This window comes from Tursiops truncatus, chromosome 15 (genome assembly GCF_011762595.2).
Source record: "Tursiops truncatus isolate mTurTru1 chromosome 15, mTurTru1.mat.Y, whole genome shotgun sequence".
In the NCBI taxonomy this organism is placed as follows: Eukaryota; Metazoa; Chordata; class Mammalia; order Artiodactyla; family Delphinidae; genus Tursiops; species Tursiops truncatus.
The window spans coordinates 23,269,397-23,282,250 of NC_047048.1; the positions used below are offsets into that span (position 1 = coordinate 23,269,397).

Consider the following 12,854-nt stretch of genomic DNA (forward strand, 5'->3'; position numbering starts at 1 on the left):
CTGGAAATCCATATATTTGCTTATTTCTGTGTTTATTGCCATCCACTCCCCACACCAGTATAGAAACACAGTGAGGGCAGGGATTTTGGGGGCTGTTTAGTTCACTGCTGCATCTGCAGTGCCTCGGTCACAGAAGGTGCTCCGTAAGTGGCACCCCCCGCCCTGGTTTGCCATCCATGGCTTGCAGAACTTTGAGTTGCTCTTTTAGAATTATGTGTGTTTGCCTTTAATTTTACCCTTTTAGATATCTTTACAGAGGTGAAGATCAGCATGGATGAGAAAAGCAGGAACATGAGAGCACTTTCTGGGGTGATGGAGATGTTCTGTATCTTGATAGGGGTTTGGATTGCGAAGCTGTGTGCCTTTGTCAGAACCCATTAAGTGCTCTACTAAAGATGTGTGCGAACTACCATTTGGAATTTTACCTCTACACAAATATTGAATTCTGGGGAATAATAATCTTGCTGGGAACGCACTGCAGGTGTGAATATCTGAGCTTCAGTTAGAGTAGTAATATTATTTGCTGAGCAATTACTATGTGTCAGACACTGTAATGTTATGATTATGATCAAATCATGAGCTCCATGAGGACAGAGACAATCCTTTCCTCATTTTTGGAACCACAACACTGTATATGGCATATAGTCTGTGCTCTGTAAACATTTACCAAATAAATGAGGTATATAACTGTTCTCCCCAGGTCCATCACCACCAGTTTAACTGGTTTAAATGTTTAGATTTTAGATTAGTCAGGTGAGGCTAAGTTTTGTAGTGGTGATAAGTGAATCCCCGAATCTCAGTGGCTTAAGAAGACAAATGGTTATTTCTCGTTCCTGCTACACATCTGAATTAGGGTATAGGAAGCAGGGGTGGGGCTCTGCCTCACTCAGTCACTCAGAGACTCAGGCTGACAGATATTCAGACACCTCCACCCCTGCACTCTTGGTCGCCAAGCCAGGGTAAGAGAGAATGGATGTTTGCACCCTGCTTCTTCATGACACTGGTCACTTCTGCTAGAGCCCTTTGGTTAGAACTAGTTACGTGGCCCCACCCCCCAAAAAGAGGGAACTAAAAGATGACTTGGTTGGACCCATGGCATTTTGTGCCATGTTTCATCACTTTCCTTGAAGTGGAGCGCACTTGTGATATGTGGCTAAACAGTTCCAAGGTGGAAAGAAATCGTCCATTTCTTTTTATCTATTTATTTATTTTTGGCTGCGTTGGGTCTTCGTTGCTGCGCGCGGGCTTTCTCTAGTTGTAGCGAGTGGGGGCCACTCCTCGCCATGGCGTGTGGGCCTCTCGCCATGGCGCACGGGCCTATCACCGCGGTGATCTCTCTCATTGCAGAGCACGGGCTCCAGGCACACAGGCTTCAGTAGCTGTGGCACGCAGGCTCAGCAGTTGTGGCACATGGGCTCAGTAGCTGTGGCATGTGGGCTCTAGAGCACAGGCTCAGTAGTTGTGACGCACGGGCTTAGTTGCTCCGCAGCATGTGGGATCCTCCCGGACCAGGGGTCAAACCTGTGTCCCCTGTATTGGCAGGTGGATTCTCAACCACTGTGCCACCAGGCAAGCCCAGAAATCATCCATTTCTCTCCACTTGCCTGAACTCCCAGCAGAGACTGGCACAAAAAAGGTGCATTGTCAGGGTTTGTGGAATGAATAAATACATGAATAAATCAAATGATCATCTAACTTTTTGCTTGGCTTTGAAAAGCACACACTCTGAGTCATAGTTAATTCCCTCACTCCCAGGCTGAACCCTTTAAAAGATCCTAATTAGATTCTTAGAAGAAATAATATCCATCAGACAAACAAATGACAGGAGGTTGCCTGTGGAGCTAAACTCCAGGCTGAGAAAATGTAATAAGAGGGCCTATGCCTCTGGGGACTAGACAGATATGAGGGGGAAAGGTCATGCCAATTCACAGCAGGCACCATGCCCAGGAAGAGTGTCCTTCAAGGATCAGCACCCTATTCGCTGCGAGTCTGACAAGGAAGAGGCATCACTTTTATGTGACCATAAGGACATACTTGGTTTCTGAAAAATTAAGCTCCAGAGAGTTCTGGGTTGTTGACAAGGGTGTTTTACAACCAAAAGGGCTGTCTTATGGGCAATATGGGGAATGTCAGAACCATCTCTACGCTGCACTTTGGCAAAGCACCAGCAAGTCCTCCTGGGAAAGCATGACCCCTTCCTGTACTGGCCTATTTGTTATTCTCCTGTGTGAATACACATGGTTTGTCACAGTATCGTCAGGTCTCACAAGGGACCTCAGAATCATTCCAGAACCACCAGCTCAATTTGCAGATGAAGGAACTGGAGCCCAGACAGATTAAACATAGCACCGTTCGATGTCTGTGGCCGGGCAGGTTGTGCACTGCACAACTTAGAGGCTGCTGATAACACAGGTCCCGTGTGAGTAGCGCCTCCTGGAGGTGTGAGGTTTGATCGTCCTACATCCTTCCATTGTGAAGAAAAAATGATCTGCTGCTTTGAATGAAAAATGTGTACAAATTTCAAGTATCTTTGAACTGAGATGATTTAAAAATGATTAGATTTCCAAAATTTTGAAGAGTCGCATATTTTTGTTTTCTTTCTGAAAGTCAGTGTTTCATTGCAGCTAAGAGCTCAAACTCGGGAATCAAGGGAGAAATGTAATTTGACCATTAATTAGCTGTGACCTTAGGCAAATCAATTTACCTCTCTAATATCAGGCTATTCATTTGTAATGTGGACGATGTTACCTACAAGTTACCCATCCCCCCTATTTTTTTGCCTACACTGAATTAGTTCCAGGTAGGAGTGGGCTCATCTTAGACTATGGGTCACTAAGCCAGTCAGTTGGGAAATACTATTCCCTGCTGTCCCAGACGTCTTTGCAACCAGGGGTATCTGTGTGATCCTGTTTTGGCCAAGGGGAGGGCTACTTTCATTTCCAGGAGATTCGATGCCACTTGAGTACCTTTCATTCTTTTACAGAGTTGATAAGTCTTGGAGACTGTGTCCAGCTGGGAAGAGAATCCATCTGCCAAGCTCTGAATCAGAAATCAGAAACCCAAGTTCTCACTCCAGCTGTGCCGGTGGTCCTGTTGTGTGAGCCACTTTTCCTTTGGGGATCTCGGTTTTCTCATGCAAAGTGAAGGGGGTTGGGTGGTGCCTGAGAGGTTATTGATTTATTTATGTCCACATAGAGGACTCTTCAGACATCATGCCTGACCCCACTGCCCATCACCCTTTTAGTTCCTCTATGAGGGGAAGGTGCTAGTCGGCTCCCTGAGAGTCCAGGACACTCCCTGGGCCATGGGTCACTAGTGGGAGGGGTCACTGTGTGGCAATGGCTGCAGCTCTGTTCAGCCCCTCCCCCACTCCATGGGGCTGGGCAGGCTCCAAGATTTATATTCATGGATGGGGGCGGGGATTAAGAAGCCCGTTTTATTCTAGAGCTTAAGCTGAGTGCTCTAGAAAAGTGCTCCCTTTTTAAAGGGAGTTTTATTTTTTTCCTTTTTTAAGATGGTAGTATAGTTGATTTACAAGGTTGTGCTAATTTCTGCTACACAGCAAAGTGACTCAGTTATACACTATATATATACATTCTTTTTATATTCTTTTCCATTGTGGTTTATCCCAGGAGATTGGATACAGTTCCCTGTGCTATAGAGTAGGACCTTGTTGTTCATCCATTCTACATGTAATAGTTTGCATCTGCCAACCCCAAACTCCCAGTCCATCCCTCTCCCTCCCCCCCCCCCTTGGCAACCACAAGTCTGTTCTCCATGTCTGTGAGTCTGTTTCCCTTTTATAGATTGGTTCATTTGTGCCATATTTAAAGGAAATTTTACACTGGTGATTATTAGGTCTAGGTTCAACTATTAATAAGATGTCTTGATTCCAATCTAGCTACTATCCCTTGCACGTGGCTCCCTAAGTAACATTGGGAATGAGGTGGAGTGAGGGGGTGGTATAAGGAGATTGACAGGGGCAAGATTCAGGCATTCCTGGATCCCGGATCTCAGTAGCATCTAAAAGATGAGCAAAATCTCAACCCAAGCTAATTCCTGCTGTAACCAAGCAGGGTCCTATGAGACCTTCCCAGAATAGACCCCATCCATGTCTTCTGCCCGCCTTCTGTCTATAGAAAAACTTTAGTCAAAGAAAATATTTAATCAGAGAAGTGAGAAAATGCAGAAAGAAAGGAAAACAGTCAAGCAAGACAAAATAATAATACTTTAGCCATTAAACAAAGTCAAGGACCTTTAGCTCCTCCTCAAGCACTGTGGATAATATTCTGAGCCATGTCCTTTGAGCTGTTTTGCAAATACTGAAATCCCCACCAGGTGGAAGAAGTTAACTGTACGCTGCCCACAAGCACATGGACCCCACATGAGTTAGAACTGGAGGGTTGATGATGCTGACTCCTGATTACCTCACCACCAACCAATCAGAAGAGTGTCCACAAACCGATCACGCCCTGCTCCTTGAGCACTATAAAACTCCTCACTACCCCCTCCAGGAGGGGACACACCGTTTTAAGGGCATTAGCCCACCGTGGCCCCCTTTGTCTGGCAAAGCAATAAAGCTATTCTTTTCTGCTTCACCCAAAACTCTGTCTCCACATTTCTATTTGGCACTGGTGAACAGAGGCTGAGTTTTGGCAACACTGCTAAACTTTTTTTTTTTTTTTTTTGTGGTACACGGGCCTCTCACTGTTGTGGCCTCTCCCGTTGTGGAGCACAGGCTCCGGACGCGCAGGCTCAGCGGCCATGGCTCACGGGCCCAGCCGCTCCGCGGCATGCGGGATCCTCCCGGACCGGGGCACGAACCCATGTCCCCTGCATCGGCAGGCGGACTCTCAACCACTGCGCCACCAGGGAAGCCCACTGCTAAACTTTTAAGAAATATTTCTGAAACACTCATCTTATGCCATGTCACAGCCAGCTCTGATGTTTTAAGATCGTAAAATTCTACTACATTGATTGGGATCAACACTGAACCCCAAATAACTATTCTTCCAATGGTTTGTGGTTTCCACTCCTGAGACCCGAATACCATTGGTGGTTCCAAGGGGACATCATTGTGTGTGTGTGTGTGTGTGTGTGTGTGTGTGTGTGTGTGTGTGTGTTTGGCTGGGGGGGTAAGGGGAGGCTTTAGCCTTCCCCATCCCTCAGTTTCCGTCACCCCACTGCTCTTTAATATGGGCAGCTGACATTTTCTTAATCTGATGTGCTATTCGACATCCTCATTTTCAATCCTCCTTCCCAGCAGAGTCCCAACGCGTCTCCTAGTGTAAAAATTCTGGGGCTACCTCTGCTGAGTAGTCTCCAAAGATTTACCTTTCCTAAGATAGCAGAATGGGTTCCATTCAGAAAAATTACTTTCCTGAAGAGCAAATATCGGAACGGCACAGCTGAGTGTTGGGCCCTGGCTTTCAACAACTTTGGGGGGTTAGCTCTGCAACCAGGGACTCCAGGGCATTGTCATGCCTTTTAAAGTGGAACAGGCTATTGCTGAGGACACAGGCAGATGTAGTAAATTGGCTCTGTGCAGTGGATTCTTGTTCTTTTCCCTAGGCAGGGTTTAAAGAAAAAAAAAAAGGAAGTAGGCTGCTTGATAAAAACTCTAATAGGCAGGATGAGAACTTGATTCAATACTGTTCCCAGCAGTTTACTGTGCGAAGCTCTGTAATAGGTGTTCAGGAAACAGAGAAGTGAAAGAGGTGCAGTATTGCCCTTGCGGGGCTGGTGGCCTAGGGATGAAACAGACATATAAACAGGTAACTAAAATACTGACTAGCCTCGGCCAGCACCTTTCATAATTTAATATTCACATGAACTACCTGGGATCTTCTAAAAATTCAGACTCTCAGAAGTAGATTTGGGGAAAAGCCCGAGATCTGCCTTTCTCACAAGATCCTAGGTGATGCTGCTACTGGTCTAAGGACCACATTTTATTAGCGAGGGGCCAGGCATTGGAAGCATGGCCTCTAGAGCCTGACAGCCCTGGGTTCAAATCCTGGTTCCTCCACTAACTAGCTGAGTGAGCTTGGAAGCTCCTTTAGCTCTCTGAGCCTCAGTTTCTTCCTCTGTATGAGGACAATAATTCCTACTCAGGGTGTAGTGTCAGCATCAAATGGTATAGTTCAGGTTAAGTGCTCAGCCCAGTACCTGGCACACAGAAAGCACTCACTAAGTGGTAGCTGTTTTGGGGACAGGCTATTAAGAACAACTTAATTACTTTATTTTTGTGTGTGTGTTTCGTAGAATTTTAAAAAATATTTATTTGCTTATTTTGCCTGTGTCGGGTCTTAGTTGTGGCACACGGGCTCTTCGTCATGGTGTGCAGGCTTGGCAGGTTGTGGTGCACTGGCTTAGTTGCCCCACGGCACATGGGATCTTAGTTCCCCGACCAGAGATCGAGCCTGCGTCCCCTGTGTTGGAAGGTGGATTCTTAACCACTGGACCACCACGGAAGTCCCCTAGAATTTTTTAGTTTTATTTTTTAGAAGTTATTTCATTGAAGTATAGCTGACTTACAATGTTGCATTAATTTCTGCTGTACAGTAAAGTGACTCAGTTATGTATATATATTCTTTTTCACATTCTTTTCCATGATGGTTTATCACGGGTGATTGAGTATAATTCCCTGTGCTATACAATAGGTCCTTGTTGTTTATCCAGTCTATATATAATCATTTGCAGCTACTAATCCCAAATTCCCAATCCATCCCTCCACTGTCCCTCTCCCCCTTGGCAACCACAGTCCGTTCTCTATGTCTGTGAGTCTCTTTCTGTTTCATAAATAGGTCATATTTTAGATTCCACATATAAGTGTTATCACATCGTATTTGTCTTTCTCTGTTTTACTTCACTTAGTATGATAATCTCTAGGTCCATCCATGTTGCTGCAAATGGCATTATTTCATTCCTTTTCATGGCTGAGTAGTATTCTACTGTGTATAGATGTACCACATCCTCTTTATCCATTCATCTATTGATGGACATTTAGGTTGTTTCCATGTCTTGGCTATTGTGAATAGTCCTGCTGTGAACATAGGGGTGCATGTATCTTTTTGAATTGTAGTTTTGTCTTGATATATGCCCAGGGGTGGGATTGCTGGATCATATGGCAACACTATTTTTAGTTTTTTGAGGAACCTCCATACTGTTCTTCATAGTGGCTGCACCAGTTTACATTCCCATCAACAGTGTAGGAGGTTTCCTTTTCTCCACAGTCTCTCCAGCATTCGTTATTTGTAGACTTTTAATGATGGCCATTCTGATCAGTGTGAGGTGGTATCTCATTGTAGTTTTGATTTGCATTTCTCTAATAATTAGTGTTGTTGAGCATATTTTCACGTGCCTGTTGGCCATCTGTATGTCTTTAAGAACTGTTTTAGAATTCTGAAGTTAGTGCTATGGGCATCCAAGGAAGGCTTCACAGAGATGGCAACATTTGAGCTGTTGGGCAGAATGGGAAGAAGTATAGGGCAGGTGGAGAGCATGAGCAGATGTCTTACAAGCGGCAGAATGCTGGGCACAGTTGTTCTTGGGTCAAGATTCTGTGTGACATATGGTTGGTGGAGGCTCTGCTCTTTCTGCTCCTTCTGCTTCTTCTTCTTCTTCTTCTTTTTTTTTTTTTGCGGTACGTGGGCCTCTCACAGTTGTGGCCTCTCCCGTTGCGGAGCACAGGCTCCAGACGCGCAGGCTCAGCGGCCATGGCTCACGGGCCCAGCTGCTCCGCGGCATGTGGGATCCTTACGGACCGGGGCACAAACCCGTGTCCCCTGCATCGACAGGCGGACTCTCAACCACTGAGCCACCAGGGAAGCCCTCCTTCTGCTTCTTACTCACTCCTGCTGTCATTGTTGCTCTGGAAGGGACATGTGTAGCGGTCTGCATGGAGCTGCTCTGTCCAAAACACTAGCTGTATGTGGCTAGCCAACATTTGCAATGTGCCATGCCACATGGTGAAATGACAATATTTTGGATATACTGGGTTAAAGGAAATATATAATAAAATATGTAACAAGATATATTATTAAAATTAATGTCACTGGGTTTTTTTTTTTTACCTTTTTAGAAAATGTGGCTAGTAGGAAATATAAAATTAAGTATGTGTCTCATGTTATATTTCTATTTATTTGGAGCCTCTATCTGGTCCTGACTGGTTGCCTTGTTGAGCCTGGGTCAGGGTCAGTGGGAAGGTCTGATCTGGAAGGCTAGGGTATCCTCCCAGTGGCTGGGGCGGCTAGGAAAACAGGCATGGAACAGAAATGAGGGCTGGGTTTGGGGGAGTAAGGAGATCAATCACTGTTCCACCAGAAGTTCACACATGTGCTGTGTATCAGTTAGCTATTGCTGCATAACAAACTACTCCCAAACTTAGTTGCATAAAACAGTGCCTGTTATTAATGCTTACACCTGTTATTATGGTTTGTGGGTCAGTTGGGAAGTTCTGTTGATCTACACTTGGCTGGGCTGATTTTGGTCTGGTCTCTATGGGCTTTGGATTTAGTTGGTCTGCAATGGGACTTAGCAACCACTAAATTTTAAAAGCTACCCAGGAGATCCTAAAGCAACCAGGATGGAGAACTATTGATTTAGACCTTAAAGTAGGGGTTCTCAAACTTGAGCATGCATCAGCACCCCCTGAGGACTTATTCAAGTATAGATTGCTGGGTCCCACTGTCAGAGTTTCTGATTCAGAAGGTTTGGATTGGGTCCTAATCATCTGCATTTTTTACAAGTTCCTAGCTGCTGCTGCTGCTGCTGCTGGTCTGGGACCACACTCTGGGAACTACTGAACAGGAAGGAAACAGCTATGAGGTAATGATGAAAGAAGATTCCTACCAGACATAATGGGGAAGTAGAATCGGCTGGGAGGAGGAGGGGAGAGAAAGAGGGAAGTGAGGTAAGAGATTAGGTTTAAGAGTCCTCACTGCTTACCTCCTGGAGGAAGTAGCAAAGGCCAGTGAGTTGTAGAAATCTCCAGAAAGGTTTTGGGGGATCTGAGAGAATCCAGCTTTCCGTGACACAGCCTAGAGAGACTGTGGGTCTCTAAGAGAAACCTGCTTTGGCGTGGCATCGAATTCAAGGTGGCTCAGGAATGGTAGATTGACAGAGATTGAGGAAAACCTGGGGTGAGGGTGGACTTGAGGGTGACCGCCCAGAGTCTCAACTGCTACACAACCTCCCTGCCACCCAAGGGTTTACATCACCCTCCCCCCTGCCTTGGGGCTACCAAGGTCATTGTGGACCTTTAGAAGCTGGGGTCGGAAAGAAACAATCACAGGGACACGAGGATGGAAGCAGGAGCAGGACCCACCATCATGGGTAACGGATTCCAGCATGAAATCTAGGAAACAACACAATCCAGACTACCGTAGACCTGCTGCTCCTCAGCGGGAAGCAGCAAGAACAGAAGCTGACAGGGAAAGCAGGGCCCGCAGTAGGGTCAGGCAAGGGAGGCACCTTAGAACCCCAAATTTAAGGGTAGTTCAAGTGCAGGGTCAGTGCTCACCGTAGCCCCAGTCCCCACACAAAGACATGTGGGATGAGACCCCCCCCCCAAACTGAGGTCCTACAGACCCAACAATCTTCCCAGAATGCCGTTGGGATTCTTACATGTTCCATGCATCCGTCTTGGGAAGGGGTCAGGATACGGCACAGCCCTTGAGCTGAGGGAAAGAGTTCTGATCCCTCTGTTTCCTGGGAAAAGTCTGCTTTAAGTGAAAGGAGACTGGATTATCTTTAACAGGTAAGTTTCCTGAAACAGGAAGAGAATTTCAGACCCAAATGCGAAGAATGATGGGAAACAAAGAAACTTGCTGGTTTCGCACAACTGAACAATACTCTGTAAGTATCAAATTTGTTACAAGGTATTTCACAGTTGACATAAATTACATCAAAGGTTTTGACAAACAGAGCTGCCATATGACCCAGCAATCCCACTCCTGGGCCTATATCCAGACAAAACTGTAATTCAAAAAGATACATGCACCCCAATGCTCATAGCAGCACTATATACAATAGCCAAGACACGGAAACAACCTAAATGTCCATCAATAGATGAATGGATAAAGAAGATGTGGCACATATATACAATGGAATACTACTCAGCCATAAAAGAATAAAATAATGTCATTGGCAGCAACATGGATGGATCTAGAGATTATCATACTAAGTGAAGTAAGTCAGAAAGAGAAAGACAAATACCATATGATATCACTTATCTGTGGAATCTAAAATATGACACAAATGAACTTATCTACGGAACAGAAACAGACTCACAGACATAGAGAATGGACTTGTGGTTGCCAAGGGGAAGGTGGGTAGTGGAGGGATGGATTGGGAGTTTGGGGTTAGCAGATGCAAACTATTATATATAGAATGGATGAACAACAAGGTCCTACTGCATAGCATAGGGAACTACATTCAATATCCTGTGATAGACCATAATGGAAAAGAATATGAAATAGAATGTATATAACTGAGTCACTTTGCTGTACAGCAGAAATTAATGCAACATTGTAAGTCAACTATACTTCAATAAAAAAAATTTTTTAATTAAAAAAAAGCCTTTTTGGCCACCTAGAGGGGTGGGAGGGAGATGCAAGAGGGAGGAGATATGGGAATATATGTATGTGTATAGCTGATGTACTTTGTTATAAATCAGAAGCTATAATTGCTTGTAAAGCAATTATACTCCAATAAAGATGTAAAAAAAAAGAGAGAGAGAGATAAGAAGAAGGCAGAATCAAAAGAAAAAAAAAACCTTTTGACCAATGAAGATTTGTCTGAGGCAAAAAGAGTTTGATCCTTAGAAGACTTTGGTGAGGGGTTTGCTAGGAGGCTCAGACATGCCTAGTGAGGATCTGGGTAATATTTGAGCCAGATGGGGTGATGGGTAGGTAGGTGTGCCTCTGTCTGAGAAAACTGGCTGAACCGACAGTGTGACAGCAGGTCTGGGATCAAGCAGACCAGGCCCCTTAGGAATTACTTGGTTACTCACTGGGTCAGCAGCATTTTTCTTGGAAACGGCGGGGGCCCAAGGGGCAGGGACAGTCTCTGGGTCGCGCCAGATCCAGGGAAAGGCCTGGGGTTACCAACTGAACATACCCCGTGTTGGGCTGTACCCCATAGGCCTGTAAGCACTTTTCTTGCCCAGCTTCAAGACTGAAGAAAGAGCCCAGAGTCAGTGACAGAGACATCCATGGTTTAATGGATGGGGGACCATACATGTCTGAAGCGAGGTCCTGGAGTCACACCCCACTGTGCGCAGTGCACGGCGGGCAGGACATGGCAGCAAGCTTCGCTATGGGGGCAGCGTGGGGGGTGGTTTACCAGTTATAGAGGGACTTGACCTCAGGTTGGCTCATCAGTTGCCAGGGAAACCCGCAGAGGGGCACGCCTCTTTGATAAACTATCATAGTGGAGATAGTTCTCATTGAATGATTAGAACAGTCACAAGCTGGGGTCAGGGCAAGTATGTAGGCGTTTACTGATTAGGCTCCAGAGTTAAGAGAGGTTAGTCATGTGAGTAGGCATAGGTGAAGCAGGGACTGGCCAAGCAGGGGATGTACAGAGAGCAAGAGAACGGCCATCTTGGGTGGCCTGATCATATAGCCCCATACAAGGGGTACAAGCTTGTGTGTCAGACACCATGCACTCTGAGACTGTGATGGGGCATCTGATCTCATCAGGGAGATCTGTGGTTCGGGCGGTCAGGAAGGCAAAATGTGGTTCCCACACAGTGAAGTCAGTCCAGCCACAGAGATGAGCCACTGTTAACTGACAGTCAGGAGACCCTTCTCCCTTCCCAATGCCTGACCTCACTGTTAACTCAGCTCTCGCCCGTACGATCCCTCGCCTCCTCCAGCTTCGCATGCACTGTGTGCCTTCCCTCTAAAGATGGCATGAAGTCAGGTTAGTGAAGGCCTTGAATGCCAGGTCGAGGGGGTGGTATTTGTCCTGTAGGCAATGGGGGCCACGGGAGGCCTTTGGGCTGAGAGATGGCGCACCTTGAATCTCCCATTCCCTACACTCTGGCTGGCTCATAGAAATTTATGCTCAATACACTTGGCGGGATAAATGATTCAAACAGTGTTTTAGGGAAGACGGGGCAAGTTTCCACTATTTTAGTACAGCCTCTCCTCCAGCTCTCTAAAGCAATCTCCAACCCATCCTTTCTCTGCAGGGTGGTTTACACTTACTCATTTCTACTAATTGCCCATTTGCTTTATTCAGGAAGACTATCGCTCAAGCTTCAGAGATTTTAACTCTGAACCTAGAAACATGGATAGTCTAGTAGGGTTTGACATTGGTTCTCACCAAAAGCACTTTGGTTGACCTATCTTTGATTTTCTTTTCCATGGTAACCTTCAAAGTTGATCAGTTTTAATGGAATTTGAGCACTGCAAAAGGCATCCACATGCATCTTAAGATAATAATGGCTTCATTTGCCCTGTGTCCAGTCTCCGGGACTCTGTGGGGTTAGAAATGGAATGATAAAACATTGTTCGGTGTCGCAGGAACTCTGCTCCCTGTCGGACCTGGACTCAGATCCCAGCTCTGCCACTGATTGGCTGTCTGACCTGGGATGATTTGCTGAATATCTCTTAGCCTCAGTTTTTTTCTTGAAAAGTGGATACTGCCTTTGTGCCTGGCTTACAGAGTTGTTGTGAGGATGGAATGGAATCCATGTATGTGGAGTGTGTAGGGCTGTACTTGGTCACAGGGTAAGGGCTCAATAAATGGAAATAGTTATTATTAAACATCACCAAGTGGTGACAGCCCTGGGGACTGGGATTCCGTTCAGGAAGCTACTCATCTTCAACCCGAGGCCCACGAAAAAT

General features: G+C 45.7%; 1 protein-coding gene across 1 annotated transcript in view; it reads left to right on the forward strand.

Annotated features, from left to right (window-relative positions):
• SYT17 (synaptotagmin 17) overlaps positions 1-12,854 on the forward strand; it is a 147,873-nt gene that overhangs the window by 6,373 nt on the left and 128,646 nt on the right. The window contains exons 2-3 of the mRNA XM_019921898.3: positions 2,984-3,097; positions 8,748-8,826. Of these exons, the coding sequence (XP_019777457.1) occupies positions 2,984-3,097; positions 8,748-8,826 (193 nt within the window). The remainder of the gene's footprint in view (positions 1-2,983; positions 3,098-8,747; positions 8,827-12,854) is intronic.